The following is a 20,431-nucleotide window of genomic DNA, read 5'->3' on the forward strand; positions in this document are numbered from 1 at the left end:
GGCCAAAACGTCTGCAGCGCGTTGTGTGTGTCTGTCTGTGTGTTTGTCTGTGTCAGGCCCGTTGAGGGGTGTCAGGGGTGGAGTGAGCGACGTATCTGAGTAGGGGCGAGAGGGGTGTGCAATGTATTTAACGACTGGTTTGCAAGAAATTATCATTCATTTGCGGGCATTTGGGAGTCTCTGTGCACTTGCGGGATACTCCTAGTCTTAGCAACTGGATGAATGTAAAGGAGGATTAAGCAAAATTGTTTCTACTCTATAACTAATGTTCTCAACTCACAGCAATAAAACTTTACAATGAGTGCAACAGTTTGTATCCTATAGTTTATTATTATAATTTTTCATTTTCCATATCTGCAATTCCTGTATTTTGGCATTTTTTTGCAGTCCACTTAGAATCCAACATGGAAATCAATGTTTTCTTTATTGGCATTGATTGTTTTGAAATTTAAATGTCATTTACATGCCTGTGTTTTAATTTCTGTAATAAATATGGCTGTCAAGCCAGGATCTTGATGGTTTATTGTGGGTATGTTGTTTGCATGAATAAATCTGTGTTACAAGTTAAACAAAAATTCTATTAAACAATTATATTTTGAATTTAAATAATTTTTTGTCTTGCGTTTACATTAATTTTACATTTAAATAGGCAAAATTACAAGTTTCAGTATTTTAAATGAGATTAATCGCGATAAATTTTTTTTAAAAGGTGCGATTAATTAGTTAATTTTTTTTAATCGATAGACAGCACTAATATATACAGGGAAAGCTGCCCTCATATCGAACACACACTCACATATGCATAGGCTTATATTATTATTTTAAAAAGTAACAGAAAAAGGGCACTTTCTCTCCAGAAGGAAAAAGGGGCTCTTAATACAATGTGTGCCCCATTCCTATCTCTCCGCACCCCTCGTTGAGAACCAAGAGAATCGCTTTCGAGGTTAACTAGGCAGCCGCACACTTGACCCGTGTGCATAGAGTAGGTGAGATCAAAGTCCCTTTAAGATATTCTATAGTCTTTGCATGAGCTGGGATACGGGCAGTGGACCAAACCATTGTGAGGAAGGGAAGAGGGATCTCTCAGCTGTTTCTAAATGCATTTTTTTTTTGCGTTTTTATTTTTTAATTTGCTCCATCTTGCTTTTTTTCAAAGGACACAGATGTTTAATCAGCTGTTGTTCAGTGGTGAATTAGAAAACTTAACTATTTATATTAAGCATCACCACCGTCCACCCTACATCTACGCCCCTGTATGAAGTAGTGTTCTAGGTTATAACGATGCGTAAAGAATGCTCCGGCTTCAATACAGTGCGTTACAGTACACGACTGCCCCCTACTGTTCATGTCTTTATTTGCTAGACCATCTTTCCGTGCTAACGCGCCATATGTCGTGGCCATGCGAGATCACTTTGTTTCATGCGCGCGTTAGTTCATGCCAGATCTGTATATACATTTACCTGATTTTATTTTTTTACTTTTTGTTGCCCTGTCACCTGCTAAAAAAGCGGGGGATGTAGCTTATTGTGTGTCAAGTGACGTAACGGAAGTGGGTGGAGCTAGAGGGGAACGTCGGTGGTGGGAGCGACAGAACAGAAAAGCATGATACTGCTGAAGAACGTAATAAAAATAAGCTAGAAGCTATTACTTGTGTGTGTGTGTGTGTGTGTGATCATCTAACATCTACACAAGCCATCCAACTTCCCCTTCCACCACTACAATGTCCATCCATCCATTCATTTTATTTTGTGAATGTGTTATTTTTCAGGCTGATCTCAGAAATACAGTAATTTTTACTGACAGAATTTTAGGTGCAGGCTAGGACTGTCTCTGCCATTTGCAGATAACGTTGTCTTTTTGGCTTCATAGGACATGGAACTTCAGCATGCAGTAAGTGGGACTGTTTGCTGCTGAGTGTGACATGGCAGGGAAAGAAACAGCACCTCTAAGAAACCATTGTGCTTGACTGGAAAAAGGTGGCCATCTCCAGTTTGGAGGAGAGTCCTTACCCCAAATGGAGTTTAAGTATCAGTGTTTTCCATGAGGAATGGAATGTGAGATTTAAAGATGGATCAGTGCAGCGGCAGCAGTAATGCAGTTGATGTGGTTGTCTGTTGTGGTGAAGGATCTGAGACGAAAGGCAATGTTCTTAATTTACTGCTCATTCTAGGTTCCTACTCTCACCTATGGTCATGACTGAAAAGAACAAGATCTTGGATACAACCGGCCACATTTTGCGAAGTGTTATGACCCGCTAGTTAGAGTCGCACCATAAGAGTGCCAACAAAATAGCCTGAATGCAAATTATTTATTATAAAAGTAACTCATAGAACAATCAATCAAAGCAACCAACAAATGTCTAGGGATAATAATGACGATAAAGAACTTAGGATAAAATCACAACAACACTTCAACTACATGACAAAAGTAATGCAAAACAAAACCATAAGGTTAAAGAGCCAATGAGATGGCAGGTCTTGACATGTGGACTCCCGAGTAGCCACAGTGTCCTGGGGTAGCTAGCACAACAACTTTTATATACCCATTGATGAGTAATGCAGGCATCCAATCAGAATTTACCACATGCTCTAATCTGGAGTCTTGGGATCATCACAGTGTATAAATATTGTAAAACTTAATACCTGTCGCTCTGCCTAAATCATAAAATATTCATCAAGTTTGTATTCGACTCAAAGTAAATGCAGTAAACTAGAAAAATCTAGAATCTAAAAGTAAAGAAACTTCACTAATAAAAGCTGCAACACAGGACAATTGAATGGGCTTTTAAAACTTGAGGCCCTGGTATACTGCAAACTAAGCGTCCTACAGCTCCACCTTCTTTGATGTGCGGTGGTTTCCCAGTGATGTCTCTCATTCAGGGAGTCAGACAGTGAACATCATCTAAAACAACACTAGCTACATGAATACACTGGAGAGAGTACAAATTTATCTGCACTGGTACAATCACTTGCAAAGAGATTTTAAGCTGCAGAGGAGCTGTTGGCCAGATGTTTATGACAGTTCTTCTTTCAGCCACCACCACGGTGTTTACGGTAAACGCGAGAAGCGCAACACATTTACAACCCGACCTACTGCAGTGTAGGAGTGTTGGAAAACAGTAAACTGTCACTCAGCCTTTTCAAACATTATTCAGACATAAAACATCCAGTGCACAGAGAAAATGTTTTGCTGCCTTCATGTCATGTGTGCAACTTTTTTGTCTATGTGTTTCTTAAGCGGCGCCGAATGATTAAAACTCTGTAGACACTGATCAGATCTGTACGGTTTCTCTCCAGTGTGAATCCTGTTGTTTTCAGATGTGTTAACTGATTAAACCTCTTGTAAAAACACTTGTACGGTCTCTCCAGAGTAAATTGTCTGGTGCAGTTTCAATTTTGGAGCTGTAATAAGTCTTCTCACACTCAAAGCGCATATACTCTTTCACATCAGTGTGGATTTTCATGTGTTTATTAAGGTTTGCTGATCGGTTGAATCTCTTCCCACACTGAGTGCATGTGAATGGTTTCTCTCCAGTGTGGGTCTTACATAGTCAAGTGATGCAATTTCCAAGGTCAAAGTTCACCAAGCTTGAACCTTGCAAGGCAGTGAATTGCAAAACTTGACGCACAAACTTACGTTTCCAGTCTGACACATTTGCGTGCGTATGAATGGAAGTCTATGGAGAGAAAAGTCCGGTGTGACCACAGACCCCAATTTTATCCTCTATACACTGGCTGCCTGTTAAGTTTTGTATTAAATTTAAAATATTAATTCTCACCTATAAAGCTCTAAATAATCTAGCTCCTGTTTATCTTCTGTCTCGCTACAATCCAACTCGCTCTTTTAGATCTCAAAACTCAGGGCTTCTGTTAGTACCTAGAATAGCAAAGTCGAGTAAAGGAGGTTGAGCCTTCTCATTTATGGCTCCTAAACTCTGGAATAGCCTCCCTGATAACATCCGAGGCTCAGACACACTCTCTCAGTTCAAAACTAGATTAAAGACCTATCTGTTTAGTAAAGCATACACTCAATGCATCACTTAGCGGGTTTCCAAACAAGTTTCTACATCTTGCTTATATACACTATGAACAGCAGCTACGCTAATTATTCTTCTTTTTTTTTATTCATTTCCACCTGGGCATACTCATCCCGAGGTCCTCAGATTATGCGGAGTCACTGATTGGATCTAAGACCAGCGACTCCTATCAGTAAAGTTTTTTTTTCCCTCTCCGCTGTCGCCACTGGCTTGTATGGTTCAGGATCGGTAGAGCTATGCATCAATGGATTTGCTCTTCAGTGTTTGGACTCTCAGTAATGATTTAAACCACACTGAACTGAGCTGAACTGAACTTAAACACTAAAAACTGAACGACCCTGATCCAATTTATTATGACCATTTATGTGAAGCTGCTTTGACACAATCTACATTGTAAAAGCGCTATACAAATAAAGCTGAATTGAATTTAATTAAGAGCAAGTGAATGGTTTCTCTCCAGTGTGGATCCTCATGTGTTTATAAAGGGATGATGATTGGCGAAAACTCTTCCCACACTGAGTGCATGTGAATGGTTTCTCTCCAGTGTGGATCCTTATGTGTTGATCAAGGTGTGATGAGCGGTTGAAACTCTTCCCACACTGAGTGCAAGTAAATGGTTTCTCTCCAGTGTGGGTCCTCATGTGTTTATTAAGTGATGACGCTTGGTGGAAACTCTTCCCACACTGAGTGCACGTAAATGGTTTCTCTCTAGTGTGGATCCTCATGTGTAGATTAAAGTTTGATGATTGGCTGAAACTCTTTCCACACTGAGTGCAAGTAAATGGTTTCTCTCCAGTGTGGATCCTCATGTGTTGATAAAGGGATGATGATTGGCGAAAACTCTTCCCACACTGAGTGCACGTTATTGGTTTCTCTCCAGTGTGGATCCTTATGTGTTGATCTAGGTGTGATGAGCGGTTGAAACTCTTCCCACACTGAGTGCAAGTAAATGGTTTCTCTTCAGTGTGGATCCTCATGTGTTGTTTAAGGTATGATGAGCAGTTAAAACTTACTCCACACTGAGTGCATGTGAATGGTTTCTCTCCAGTGTGGATCCTCATGTGTTTATAAAGGGATGACGATTGGCAAAAACTCTTCCCACACTGAGTGCACGTTATTGGTTTCTCTCCAGTGTGGATCCTCATGTGGTGATTAAGGTGTGATAAGTAGTTAAAACTCTTCCCACACTGAGTGCAAGTAAATTGTTTCTCTCCAGTGTGGATCCTCATGTGTTGATCAAGGTGTGATGAACGGTTGAAACTCCTCCCACACTGAGTGCATGTGAATGGTTTCTCTCCAGTGTGGATCCTCATGTGGTGATTAAGGTGTGATAAGTAGTTAAAACTCTTCCCACACTGAGTGCAAGTAAATTGTTTCTCTCCAGTGTGGATCCTCATGTGTTGATCAAGGTGTGATGAACGGTTGAAACTCTTCCCACACTGAGTGCAAGTAAATGGTTTCTCTCCAGTGTGGATCCTCATGTGGTGATTAAGGTGTGATAAGTAGTTAAAACTCTTCCCACACTCAGTGCATGTGAATGGTTTCTCTCCAGTGTGGATCCTCATGTGTAGATTAAAGTTTGATGATTGGCTGAACCTCTTCCCACACTGAGTGCATGTGAATGGTTTCTCTCCAGTGTGGATCCTCATGTGTTTATAAAGGGATGATGATTGGCGAAAACTCTTCCCACACTGAGTGCACGTTATTGGTTTCTCTCCAGTGTGGATCCTTGTGTGTTGATCAAGGTGTGATGAGCGGTTGAAACTCTTCCCACACTGAGTGCAAGTAAATGGTTTCTCTCCAGTGTGGATCCTCATGTGGTGATTAAGGTGTGATGAGCGGTTGAAACTCCTCCCACACTGAGTGCATGTGAATGGTTTCTCTCCAGTGTGGATCATCATGTGAATCTTAAGTTTTCTTTTGCTTGCCAAAATCTTTCCACACTGAGTGCAGGTGAAACAATTATTGTCTCTCCTTTTCAAAATACCATTAGTCTGTAAATTAGTTTTTTCCTCAATTTTGACATGATGTTCCTCCTCTTTCCTCTCATTCTCTTCAATTAGGTCTGAAATAAATAAATAAAAGATTAGTTTTCATCAAGTCTAAAAATCTCTCATCAAAAGCTGAAAAGTAAAAAGACACTGGAAACATTGGCTACACACACTTATTTTGATGCATGTTAAATGTAAAATAAAATCAGATCATATTTTGTTCAGTCATTAACCTGTACACATTTAAGCAAATTAAATTAATCTTTATTTATCTACTGCTTTTACAATGTAAATTGTGTCATAGTCGCCTAACATAGAAGTCATTGTAAATTGAAACGCTGTCAGTCTAGTTTTCAAAGTTTCTTACATAATTGATCATAAAAGTAATTTTGGTCACATTGATAAGACACAGATTTGAAAGGTGTAAATGGTGTGACGACCCCTGTATTCTAGTTTGGATGTGGCAGATCCTGATTAGGTGCCATGGTTACTCCCCAATTGGTTCAAAGCATATAAATGCGAGAGTGAGCTAGCTTGTGTAGGATAGTGTGGCTACTGGCCGTCCTCGCATCAAGACCATCTCTTTATTTCGGCAACCTTATGGTTTTGTTTGGCATTATTTATATGTGTAGCTAAAGTTAGTTATTTTCTTCATTTTCCCCTAGACATTTGTTTGTTTCTTGATTTGTTGTTTTATTAGTTGTGTATATTAAATAAGTTGCATATATAATTTTTTTGTTGTCTGAGCTCTTTTATGTTGCAACTCGAACGAGGGGGTCGTAACAATGGCCTATTTTTATTTGTATATATTCATAATTACAACAAAATGTTTTTCTAACATTTGTTTAGCAGACAGGGAATACTATGGATAGAATACTATGGATAAGATACTGTGGATAGAATGAAAGAACCGACAGGGGAAAGCAAAGAAGGAGGTGTTTGTTTCTTTATTAACTCATGGTGAGATAAGAGAAACATACATCCAGTTAGATCATTTTGTTCTCCTGATCTGGAATACCTTACGCTTCGGTGCCAACCACACTGGCCACCCTCATCCACCCTCAAGCCAACACACAGAAGGCGCTTAGGGAACTGAATGGGAGCATAAGCGAGCAGGAAACCACACACCCAGAGGCAGCGTTTATTGTTACAGGGGACTTTAACAATGCCAATCTCAGGAAAATCACTCCAAAATATATCATATCACCATATCACCACAAACATGCGTGGTGACCGAATTTTGGACCACTGCTATTCTCCGTTCCGGGAAGCCAACAAATCCCTCCCCCGCCCACCGCTAAGCAAATCAGATGACTCTTTTGTTCTGCTCTTGCCTGCTTACAGACAGAAACTGAAACGGGAACCACCCACCCTCAAGACGTTTCAAAGCTGGACGGACCAATCGAGTTTCATACTTCAAGAATGTTTTGATCATGAGGACTGGGAGATGTTCCGTGCAGCTTCTGATGACGACATTAAAGTTTACTCAAGACACCGTTACATGCTTCATCAGAAAGTGTATAGAAGACATGGTCCCAACAAAAACTGTTCGTATCTACCCCAACCCAAAACCATGGATTGATGGCGAAGTTCGAACAGCCCTATTAGTGTGAACCTCCGCCTATAAATCCAGAAATGCTGAGGAACAAAAACAAGCAAACTACAACCTCAGGTAAACTATCAAAGCAGCAAAACATCAATACAGAGATACAAGGTAGAGGGGAGGAGTATGTGGCAGGGACTTAATTACATCACAAACTTTAAAAGTGACAAACCCGCCACTGTAAACATTTCTGCATCTCTCCCGGATGAGCTCAACTCGTTCTACACCTGCTTTAAAGCCCAGGACAGCACCCACACACTGTGCGCTCCCGCGGCCGATACCAAAACCGCCAGCACACTCTGTTTCTGTAGCAGACGTAACGAGATCTTTCTGGAACATCCGGAAAGCTACGGCCCAGATGGCATCCCTGGACGTGTACTTAAAGCATGCGCACACCAGCTAGCGGGGGTTTTCACAGACATCGTTAACCTCTCGCTCTCTCTGTCTGTGGTTCCCACATGCTTTAAGACAGCTACTATTGTGCCCATGCTGAAATAATCTAAAACCACATGCTTAAATGGGCGTCCAGTTGCTCTGACACCCAGCATCAGCAAGTGCTTTGAGAAGCTGTTTAAAAAGCACATCTGTTCTGTACTGCCTGCTCACACTGACCCTCTGCAATTTGCTTACAGGAATAATCGCTCCACTGATGTTGCAATTACTTTCACCTTGCACACTGCTCTGTCTCACCTGAAAAACAAAAACACATATGTGAGAATGCTGTTTGTGGACTACAGCTCAGTATTCAACACTATAGTGCCTGCCAAACTAGTGGTGAAGCTCCAAGCTCTGGGTCTACACAGCTCTCTGTGCAAATGTATCCTGGACTTCCTGTCAAGCAGACGCCAGGAGGTCAGAATGAACAACATTACCTTATCCACACTGATCCTCAACACTGGTGATCCACAGGGCTGTGTTCTCAGTCCACTCCTGTACTCCCTGTACACATATGACTGTACAGCCAAACACAGCTCCAACGTCTATGTTAAATTTGCTGATGACACAACAGTGGTGGGCCTAATCAAAGATAATAATGAGACGGCCTACAGAGAGTAGGTTCACACTCTGATGCAGTGGTGTGAGGAAAACCACCTCTCACTCATCATCAGCAAAACCAAGGATGTGCAAAAGGACCGCTGATGTCTACGTCCCGGATGACACCAACCAATCAGTGCACAATGCAACGCAGTATCATCGAGGTGGGCTGAGCTAAGAACTAGTTGAGAGCGACAGTGCACACGGGAGATAACGCTGGTGATAACACCTGCTATCGAACTCAATCGGCAAAAAAAAACAAAACAATCACTATTGGCATGCTGTGCTACAGTGTGCGTGTCTTAAAAGTTATGCGACGATAATTGGTTACCTGCAGTGATCATTCAAGTTGGACATGCCCAGACAAAGACCCTGCCATCATGTGCATTCATGTGACACTCTGAGAATTGCGCCTTTGTTATCTACTGGGCCATTATTTTCTTACTAGACTTGCAGTATGCTGTTCAGTTATTAATGTTTATTGTGAAACATCTGTATTGATTATTGTTTATTTGTTTCAGAAAACCACACATATGTTCCATTGTATACCAAGTGCTTCAGTAAATGAAAATCACATCTAATACCCTGAGTGCCTCTCTTCAATTAAGTAACCATCTCACTCAGTTCTGACCGACTGCCTATTGTGTTTCACACCCAAATTTAATACATCCACGAACCCCTCCATTTCAAAGGAGCTGGTGGTGGATTTCAGGAAAGAGAATAGAGAAAACACCCCCATCACCATCAACGGGACACCAGTGGAGAGAGTCAGCACTTTCAAGTTTCTTGGAGTACACATTGCTGAGGATTTGACATGGACTGCTCACACAGACGCAGTGCTAAGGAAGGCACAACAACGCCTCTTCTTCCTTAGGCGTCTCAGGAGGTTTGGAATAAGCCCTCACATCCTCCGCTCGTTCTACACCTGCACTGTGGAGAGCATCCTGTGTGGCTGTATCACCACCTGGTATGTAAATAGCACCAGCAGCAATCGCAAAGGCCTACATAGGATTGTGTGAACTGCTGGACGCGTAGTAGGAGGTGAGCTTCCCTCCCATCACGACATCACCAGGCGGTGCATGAGGAAAGCCAAGTGAACTATAAGCGACTCCAGCCACCCAAGCCATAGACTTTTCTCTCTGCTACCCTTAGGCAAATGGTTCTGCAGCATCCGGTCGCGCACCAGCCAACTAAAGGAAAGCTTCTTCCCTCAGACTATCAGGCTGATGAACACTTATTACCCCTCACTGCACACCATGTATATGTAGCATGCACTGCACTTTAACCAATACATACCTAAAACAATACTGCCTACAACTATGGGTACACATATTCATTATACATATCGCTGTCAACAATTATAATGCTGCCAAATTATTTTGTACTATCTGAATTTTGCACAGTCGTTATATTTGCACTGTCTGTATTTTGTACTGTGTAGAGCCAGCACCTAAGCGTTTCACTCATCATAGCACACGTGCTGCTGATGATGTGACAATAAAAGTGATTTGATATTCATGGCCATTTTTTCTTCATTGGCCTTTATTATAGCAACATATATATATATATATATATATATATATATATATATATATATATATATATATATATATATATATATATATATTTATAGCCATGACAGCATATTATCATGCAAGATACTTCTAAAAGATACACTAAACCTCGAGAAGACTCCTCTTCTGGACCAGGCACACCACACTCTATGCAGCAAACCAGTGGATGACAAGGAACCGCCAAGCGCCTTCGTGATTAAATGCCACTACTTTTCCGAAAAAGAGGATATTTTGAAGAAAGCCACTGAAATAAAGACAACAGTACACTGGGCTGTGAATGACAATACAAATGTTAATGTCGCTCTCCGGTTAACTTTTAAATAACCACTATAGCACATGTTGGTTGTTGTTATTTCTAGTTCCCAAGTATATTTAGTCAGTAATGAGGTCGTTTTGTCGTAAAACATCAAGCGCTGTTCAAATGGTTTTGTTTTATACGTGAGGTCCCACATGGTCAGCTAGCTAAAGCCTGATTTATACTTCTGCGTCAGGTGACCGGCGTAACCCACGGCGCAGGCAACCCGCGTGGCTGTGCATTTATACTTCTGCGCGCTGTCTCTGTTGGTCTGCATTAACACTTCTGAAACGCTAGTTGGCACAGAGGTGTAAATGTTCCTCTGTGTCGAGTTTCTTCATGGCTTTTTTGCTTTTCCTGAACACTTCCGAGATTTACAATTGGCTCAAACTCGCTCATTTTGAGGCAGGAACCGGGAGACGTGCAACAACTTTAACTATGAGGTAAACACTAAACAAAACTTTCCATCCGGAGCTCCTTCACGGGACTCCACACTTGTAAACAATCGCTTGCGCCACTCTCGGTCCCGCCCAGACTCGTCAGCGCTACCAAGCCGACCAATCACAGAGCTTACGCTATGCGTCGTTGCGACGTGTATTTACATTTTTTGAGAGGTGCACGTCAGTGACGGCGACGGCCACGGCGAAGGGCTATGCGTCAGCGCCGTAGCATACGCCGCCGTTTGACGCAGAAGTATAAATCAGCCTTAAGAGTGTGAGTAGGTGGAAGTGTGTGTAAGTTTACACCAAGGTTTCAATCTTGTGTTGTTTCGTGTTTATAAAAGTGTATGTGCGATCACACCTTTTTTTTCCTTTTTATTTCTTTCCTCTCTCTCCCTCACACATCCCCCTACATACAAAACCCACAGATACCTTTCGGGTGCTTCGGATGCTTCTGATAAATGTTTTCAACAGCCCATAAAATGGGTGGAGTAAAGACAAACTTTACCAGTTGGAATGTGCGGAGGCTAAATCACCCAGTGAAACGAAACAATTAAAATCAGTTAAAAACAGTTCAAATCAGATATTGTATATTTGCAGGAGACGCATCTGTTGAAAAATGACTATTCTAAACTTAATAGAGGAGGCTATACACAAATATATTATTCAAACTTCAATAGCAAAAGTAGGGTCGTTGCTGTACTCATACATAAGAATGTACAGTTTGTCATTGAGTCAAATGTGCTGGATAAAAATGGCAGATACATAATAATCCAAACTTTTAACATGTCTGTGGTCCTGGCCTATGTGTTTGCTCCTAATTGGGACAATGTACACATTTTCAGTGATTTATTTTCAATTTTGCCTAGTCTTGACACACACAATTTAATTTTAGGAGGCGAACCTCCTGAATTTTATTCACCTGTGCATCAAACCTATTCCAGGATTGACCATTTTCTCCTGGACAAGCAGTTACGTCCCTTACGCCCCATTCACAAGGGGCAACTTCCCATTAACTTTGAATGGGTGACGTCAGGCATTGCCGAACTGCATTGTGGATTCGTCGACGCTGCTTCAGAATCATTGTTCGCTGCAAAAGTTGGGACTTGATCAACTTTTCAAGCGGCGATGGAAGCATCAGCCAACAGATCGCTGTATGCAAATACACCAGCTCAGACTGTGGCCTATTGTTGTGTAAATTCATTGGCTAACGCTGCTATGACGATTACGTCAGCCCCAACTTCAGACACGCTTTCTGTCAAGCGTTGATGCTGAAGCCCCGTGTGAATGGGGCATTAATGTCAGCAGTAGAGTATGGTAGTATTGTTATTTCGGACCATTGTCCAGTCTCTCTAAAGCTATGTTTTCAGGCAATGGAATCCTCCAACATACATGGCGGTTTAACTCAAGACTCTTGGCAGACGACGATTTTGTAAAATTTATTGATGCTCAAATTTATTTCCTCCTTGAGATAAACGAATCCCCAGAGATAAGTTTGAGCATCCTATGGTATACTCTGAAAGCATTTATAAAAGGACAGATTATTTAATATTAAGCTATCGCAAATAAAAGAATGTCAAAACGGCTTACAGAGATTATGAATTAAATAATACAATTGATCAGCTACACTCAACATCACCTTCCGAAGAGCTCCATTAGAAAAGACTCCTTTTGCAAGCGGAATATGACTCCCTGACAAGTGAAAATGCAAAGGATCTCCACATAAGATCAAGCTAGATTCATTATGAACATGGTGAACGAGCTGCCAGGTTATTGTGTTACCAACTGAAACAATCCTCAGCAGCTGGTTTTATAGCAGCAGTTAGTAAGGAAGACGGCAGTATTATTACTGATTAACAGGGAATTAATGATCAATTTAAACACTTTTATAAAACCCTTTGCAGCTCTGAGGTAAACGAAATTGGACGTATTGAGAGCTTTTTCAATTATTTAGAATTGCCATACCTTTGTGATTCAGATCAGTTGGCATTAGAATGTAATATAACACCTTCTGAAATTGAAAATGCAATTAAAAAATTGAAAACCGGAAAAGCACCAGGCCCTGATGGCTTCGGGCCGAGTTTTATAAGAAGTTTACTGCCAAGCTAACACCACTGTTGTGTAAGGTATTTGATGAAGCTCTTGTTTTGGAGACAATTTTTTTTAGGTACTTTCAAGTCCATAGTTTCGAAAAAAAAAACACTTCTCTCCTTCACTGAACCAACCATAAGCATGTTGGATAGATGAATTGGTAAATATGGACTCATATCAAAGGGGTATGATGTCCATGTTGTATGAAGTGGTCTAAAGAACTGCCTCCCCTTGCCTAAATTGTATAAAACAAAAATGGGAAGACAGACTGGGACTAGAAATATCAGATACAACCTGGCAATATGCCATAGAACTGGTACACTCATCCCCTGCATTTATTAGACATGGTCTTCTTCAGTTTAAGGTGCTTCTTAGGCTTCACCTATCTAGGAGCAAGCTGGCAAAAATGTATCAAGGGTCAGATTCATCTTGCCCCAGATGTGGTTTGAAGTCAGCAGATCTGATGTTCTGGCGATGCCCTAGATTACATAAATTTTGGGCCAATATTTTTAGATCATTTTCATCTATATGTAATAGAGATCATAGCCTTTTCTTCTTTATTGGCCAGACGTCTGATTCTCCTAAGATGGAAAAAACAAACCCACCATCCCACAAACATTGGAGATTAGAATTGTTCTCACATCTTAAACTCGAGCACCTTAAATACATCATCCGAGACTCTACAAAAAGGTTTTAGAGGTTTGGCAGCCTTTCCTCTCCTACATTGAACGCTCAGAGGTTATTATATCCTTGGTGAGAGTTTATCCCTAATTTCCTAATTTATTTGATCTATTTTTATTAATTTATTTTTATTTTTCTCCCTTTTTCTATATGGGGTTTGAGTATGTCTGTAGCTATGCACCATGTTAATTTGTTGTTCAATATGTGTGTTGTAGAAAAATTTAAAACTTTTTAAAAAATCAATAAAATAGTTGAATAATAAGAATGCAATAGTACTAAAACAGTTTTTAGGAGAGTAATAATCCCATTAATCTAGTTACAGTACATGTCCCTGTCGAAGGTCTGTGAATTGTAGCTAGTTATTAATTAAAGAAGGACAAGACATTCTTGTACGTGACTTTGTTCTTTGTGTGACTGAAATGTAGGCAATTTATTTAAGTACACTTAGTACACTTTTCAGTAATGCACTATAAGTGCTCTATTTTCGCACACTAATTTTGTACTTAATGTACTAAAATATAGTATTAAGTATATGTTAAGATAAACTTAATACCATCTAAGTGCACTCAACTGTGCTATTTTGAGACACCCTGAAATTGAACTAAAATGTGCTTTTAACATACTAAATCTGTATTTTAAAAATATATATATTTAGTTACAACTAGAAATACACTTGAACCCTACTTTTAAACATTTAAATATATTTATGACTAATTTAAAGTATAATAGTAATATATTAAAAGAATATACAAATTATAAAATTGAATTATATACTATAAAATTATAGTATTAAAAGTATTTTGGGAAAATGTACTTCTACAATACATTACTAATAGATTTTCTATATTTTAACTTATTTTAAACTTAGGATTAGTATGTAAACAGTGTACTAAAAATCAACTAATGTTTAAAGCATTTAAAGCACACTTTTAAAAAACACATTAATAAAATTTATTTAAGTATTACTGGTATTTAGTATATACTTTTGTCAAGTGTACTAAAGTCCTACTGAAGTATAAACATACTTTTAATTAGTATATTTATAGTGTAAAACCATCAAACTTTTATTTTACACAAAAAAAAAACTATGCACTAAAAATTTGTTTGCGGGTATTTTAGTGTATTTTAATTGCATTTAATTACATATTTTTTTTTCACCTGGGATTGCTTTGCTCAGGGTATAATAAGGAACGGTAAGTGTTGAATTGGGAGAATGGCTTTTACTCTGCATCTCCCTCATTTCACTGTCTTTGTTGCTCAGCAGTGCATATGTTACAGCTAATTTCTTTATATAGTATGTTAGTTTGTTTCATTCTACTGTCTGTATATTCAAACATGTAACTTAATAAACAACTTTACTTGCTTTAAGCTTTGAGATTCTTTCTCTTTATCAATGATGCTAACAACTTTGATGGAGTCTGATAAATAATGGATTTAAACACACCATCCTTCAACTGCTATCTGTTTCCGACTATTTGTTCAGAATAGCAGTGTAAGCTCCAAGCCTTACAGCTATGTTTCATTCCAAAAATGACATTTAAATTTCTTTACAGTAGGTGGTGCTGCCGCCTCACAGCAAGAAGGTTGCTGGTTCGAGCCTCGGCTGGGTCAGTTGGCATTTCTGTGTGGAGTTTGCATGTTCTCCCCGAGCTGGCGTGGGTTTTCTCTGGGTGCTCCGGTTTTCCCCACAAGATCAAAGACAGGCAGCATTACACTGTTTTAAGGATTTAAAAATGTATTCTTTAAAAAGCAAAAAGATTCCAATAGCGGCACCTGCTGGTACGTGAAGAATATGATCAATACTGACGAGCTCTACACTCAAATGTTTGCATATCATCAGCATGCTGCAATACAGTTCTTAAGCACCAAAAGTCTTTTTTAGACTAGTTTGTTGGCCAGTTGTAGTCAGTGCAATGCTAAACGTTATTGTTTCACTTTAATTTGTTTTGTCTCACATCGTCCCACAGCAACATTATATAGTTAAGAATACTGTACAATGTTTTATAATAATTAATTATTTTAGTGTCTATTTCATTCAGCATATTTAAAGTTAGTCATCCACGTTTTCTGACATACTTTAAATCAGGGTTTCTACAGATAAATTTAAGTTAAATTTAAGACTTTTAAAGACATTTTTAAGACCATTATGAATGAAATTTTAGATTAAGGAATTTTTCAAATGGCCCAGAAGAAAAAGTTTTTTTATTTGTCCTATCAAAAAATATTTCATATTCAATATTTAATAATACAAAAATAAATCAATAATAATAATAATAATAACATTAAAATATTTTAGATATTTCTTAGTAAAAGATCTTAAATATTGTGTAAAAACACGAGAGCTCTACTTGGATCCACAATTTTTTTTTCCAAAATAAACTTTCTTTAAAATAAAAAAACAAGTGAACAAATGTTTTAAAAGTTTTAAAAACTATATTAAACTAAATCTATGCACAGCAATCTGTCCAGGTCGATGTCCTCAGCGGTCCTTACCATTATGATAAATAGAGTTAAAATGTCCTTTTTGAATAAAAAGTTAAAAGTTTTATTGAGATGGATTGTTGGTGATCGTATGGGTTTTGACCAGATTGGGTAACAAAACATCAACAAAGGAAACTTAAGACTTGTTTAAAAAGATTTAAGACCTACAACACAATATTACAGTAAATTTAAGACTTTTTAAGGCCTAAAAGTTAGATTTTGGAATTTAAGACATTTTACGACCCTGCAGAAACCCTTTTTAAACACAATAGCCCTGGTAATTAGTTATTATAATAATGATGTAATTCTAACTCAGTTACTATCTGTGAGAACTAGTAACAACTACAAAAACAAGATTAAACCCCTAAAGAAGTTGATAAAAAAGGGAATTGTGATCAATGTGACATATGCAAATGGAAAGTACTAATCCAACACTATCACTGTAATAGCAGATACCTTCTATGAGAATACTGTAGGTCAAATATCGTCAGCTCAGTTAAACTTTTTAAATTGATTGTTATTATTTATTTTATATAGCGCCAGTGCTCAAGGACTCTACAAACAGTAGGAGAAGAAGAGAATCAATATCCTTAAGAAGGTAGTGAAAATTGGAGACTAATAATACAGAAAATAATGACAAAATAAATTAGAACAAGTAACAAGAAAGAAACTCATTCCTGTCTTTCAATGAGAGCTTATGTGGATTAGGAGAACTAGCCAGCACATTATACAGGTAAAGTTGGTTTTATATTCACACATTCATTCATTTAGAAGTCTGTATTGTTTACCATGTTACTTTGAATATTCGATTACAATTAGCATGCAAGTGTGACTTGAAAACAACATTAACAGTTTATTTGACTGTGAACAATGTTGTACTTTGATAGTCATTGGCTACTAATATGATTTCGCTATTTAGAGTTTGCAAATAATACTTTTATGAAATTATATTATTAAGGGGAAAGTCTGAATATCTAAATATAAAACCAACTTTACCTCTATCAGCACACTCAGGGCATAGAGGTAAAGTTGGTTTTATATTCGCACATTCAGACTTTCCCCTTAATAATATAATTTCATAACAGTATTATTTGCAAACTCTAAATAGCGAAATCATATTACAAGGGCTGCAATATGGATTTTATTTAGCATTCTTAATATTAAAAATATATCGGTATGAAAACCAACCTGTTTGTTCCTGCAGATCTTCCCGTTTGACTGTGAATGTTTCTTCAATCTTCACATCTTCACTCTCCTCTTTAATAAACGCCATCTTTATAACAGTGTGGAGATCAGTCGCTTCAGGAGTTTTTATCTGCGTTTGGACACTTTATCCTGTTTAAAATGGACAAAACAATAAAAATGTCCTGTTTAAAATAAATAAAACAATGAACAGAAATAAAATAACTTCTTATATAGTCATTAAAAAAAATGAATCGGGTAATTCTGAGCAAGAAACAATATAAAGGTAAAGTTGGTTTAATATTCACACATTCTGACTTTCCCCTTAATAATATAATTTCATAAAAGTATTATTTGCAAACTCTAAATAGCTAAATAATATTAGCAGCAAATGACTATCAAAGTACAACATTGTTCACAGTCAAATAAACAGTGTTAATGTTGTTTTCAAGTCACATTTGCATGCTAATTCAGATCGAATATTCAAAGTAACATTATAAACAACATAGAGACTTCTAAATGAACGAATGTGCGAATATAAAATCAACTTTACCTCTATGATCAGAATTAGCATGCAAGTGTGACTTGAAAACAACATTAACACTGTTTATTTGACTGTGAACAATGTTGTACTTTGATAGTCATTGGCTGCTAATATGATTTCACTGTTTAGAGTTTGCAAATAATACTTTTATGAAACTATATTATCAAAGGGAAAGTCAGAATGTGCGACTATAAAACCAACTTTACCTCTATCTTTTCAACACTTGCTTCAACAGTTTGTTTATATGAGAGGGATTAACAAAAATAAATCAGGTAAGTCAACAAGAAAACAAAAGCCACAAATGACCTGATAAAAACTATATTTTTTAAATATATATGACAATGTATACTTATACTGGAATGACATTATGCTATTTTAAAAAAATTAAACCTTCCTTAAAACACTTATTACACACATTTCTGTTCAAACAATTGCCCTCGTTTACTGTGATTAAAATAGTACTTCGTTGTATAAAGAATTAAAATAATAGTCAACAACAGGTATATAATATCAGAAGAAAAACCTAAAACTTTAATCAATCGGTTTATATTTGTGTAAAGTTGTGAAACAAACCTTCCTCTGGTTGAACTGCAGCGCGGAAGCGGCGCCGCCTTATGACGTCACACACCACGCCAAAATAAAAGTCTTTTTTGTTCAGCTTTTTTTGCCACTCACTGTTGCAGTGAGGACATGATAAATTTCTCCCTCGTTTTCCACCTCACACAACATATCTGCTATCTCTTTCACATACACAGACATTCAGTATTGGCAGTTGATCAAAACTTTTAATCCAAACATTTTTACACAATTTTTAAAAACTTGTTTAATCCACTAAGTCTAAGTGTTTATTGTTGCGAAACGTTTACATCACAAAACAGGGAACAATCAACATCGCAAGGCATATTTACTATTAAAATAAATAAAATAAATTTAAATTGTTACAACTGCAACAAGGAGCTGTACAAAAGATCTACATCAAGGGAAAAACAAAACATTGTTAAATGAAAAAAACAATAAATATGAAGTTCAGAGAGCTTCAGTTATTTTACTGTGATTTCTGAAGTATTTGAAGCTGTGAGCCACTTTCTCTACCTCAGAAAGAAAACATCTGAAGGAGGTACTGCACTTTTTCCACTGACAACAATGAATATGATATTTACCCATTAGTAAAAAAGTTCACAACATCAGAGAAAGAAAAACGTAAATCCCATTTGTAAAATAAAATGTCTTCTAGAACAGGGTTTTTCAAAGTCTAAGACAGTGGGCCTCCCTTTTGACGCAACTTATCCTTTGGCGCCCCCCTCCTCCCAAACACGCACGCACGCACGCACACGCACACACACACACACACACACACACACACACACACACACACACACATGTGTGTGTGTGTGTGTGTGTGTGTGTGTATGTATATGTATATATATATATATATATCAGTATATATAAAGACACAGACAGATGTCAGACTGTTAACTCACTTTTATCATCATTTGCATGAAAGTGCAATTATTTAAAAAAAAAAAATAATAACAAGTATTTTAATATAACGTTTTTAAAACTAGGATGATGGTTCAATATGAATAGAACAGATCCAAAAACTGTCCATCCCAGTCAAAACAGTCGAAGCTTAGTGGGTCTCATGCTGTCATTAGCCAAAATATTTTGACATACCAGACATAAAGGTCGTGGTTCATCAGCTGGTCCTGTCTACGTAAATCCTAAACTTAAATACTGATCATCATATCGTCGTCTTTTGGGTTTAAGCCCTGAACTTGAAGGCTTTTGTGGCGAGGGGGCGTGGCCGAGAGCCGTGGGAACGGAGTGAGGCCACCGCGTAAGTGGATACTTTTGCTTTCAGTTTGACGGCACTCTCCGTGAGGAGCTGCCGTCCGTTTGTTTTGGTTTAGACGGAGCTGCCGTCACTGTTATTTATAAATCATTTTAAAACTGCGTCGGTTCTCCGCCTTCATCTTCCCGGTGGCCAAAGGGCCGTGAACTTCATTACAGCTTTGAATCGGGGAGGTCTCAGAAACCGACCCATTGTATTAGCAGGCATATACCTGTATTGGCAGGCTTGCCAAACAGAAGTGAATTCACAGCTATGGCCTTCTGGGTAAAAAAGGTTTTTTTTATATTTGACGTATTAGTTTTTTTTTTTTTGCTTTGTTTAATTAAAACGTTTAAATATAATTAAAAAATACATATAATAATTAAACTTAATAATTATATTTTTATTATAATATATTTTTTCCCGCGCCTCCCCTGACATGCTCTGGCGCCCCCCTGGGGAGGCGCGCCTCACACTTTGAAAACCCCTGTTCTAGAACAATAGGGGGGACTGAAATCATCTTTAATGAAAGCCAAGTATGGATGTCAAACCAGAATTTAAAAGTAAATTCACAATAAAAAAATGAGTGATCGAGTGTTTCTGGAAGATTTGAGCAGATCTACACTTGTCAACATTAAAGTTAAATC

The 20,431-nt window shown here is 38.0% G+C and overlaps 2 protein-coding genes and 1 long non-coding RNA gene across 6 annotated transcripts in view; 1 reads left to right on the forward strand and 2 right to left on the reverse strand.

Annotated features, from left to right (window-relative positions):
* The window catches only part of zgc:173607, a 791,925-nt gene extending 773,333 nt beyond the window's left edge, over positions 1 to 18,592 (reverse strand). Inside the window, exon 1 of the mRNA XM_073945505.1 lies at positions 18,527 to 18,592. The gene's annotated coding sequence lies outside the window, so the exon portion shown is untranslated. The remainder of the gene's footprint in view (positions 1 to 18,526) is intronic.
* LOC141381732 (uncharacterized) lies at positions 1,128 to 6,982 on the forward strand. The gene is made up of 3 exons (XR_012402377.1): positions 1,128 to 1,748; positions 1,885 to 5,352; positions 5,608 to 6,982. It is a non-coding gene; the product is annotated as an uncharacterized lncRNA (long non-coding RNA).
* Positions 1,718 to 18,592, reverse strand: LOC141381655 (uncharacterized). 4 transcript variants are annotated; one of them, XM_073947533.1, is made up of 4 exons: positions 18,527 to 18,592; positions 17,416 to 17,562; positions 8,261 to 8,320; positions 3,447 to 6,101 (listed from the first exon to the last, which is right to left on the reverse strand). In XM_073947533.1, exon 4 carries the CDS (start codon positions 5,935 to 5,937, stop codon positions 4,468 to 4,470), a length of 1,470 nt encoding a protein of 489 aa, XP_073803634.1. In that variant the 5' UTR covers positions 5,938 to 6,101; positions 8,261 to 8,320; positions 17,416 to 17,562; positions 18,527 to 18,592; the 3' UTR covers positions 3,447 to 4,467. The 4 variants fall into 4 exon arrangements, with proteins under 4 accessions (XP_073803633.1, XP_073803634.1, XP_073803635.1 ...); XM_073947534.1 differs by lacking the exon at positions 8,261 to 8,320 and adding an exon at positions 15,298 to 15,460; XM_073947532.1 differs by lacking the exon at positions 8,261 to 8,320 and having other exon boundaries at positions 1,718 to 6,101.
* Positions 18,593 to 20,431: the final 1,839 nt, after the last annotated feature.

Source organism: Danio rerio, chromosome 4 (assembly GCF_049306965.1).
Source record: "Danio rerio strain Tuebingen ecotype United States chromosome 4, GRCz12tu, whole genome shotgun sequence".
Taxonomy (NCBI): domain Eukaryota; kingdom Metazoa; phylum Chordata; class Actinopteri; order Cypriniformes; family Danionidae; genus Danio; species Danio rerio.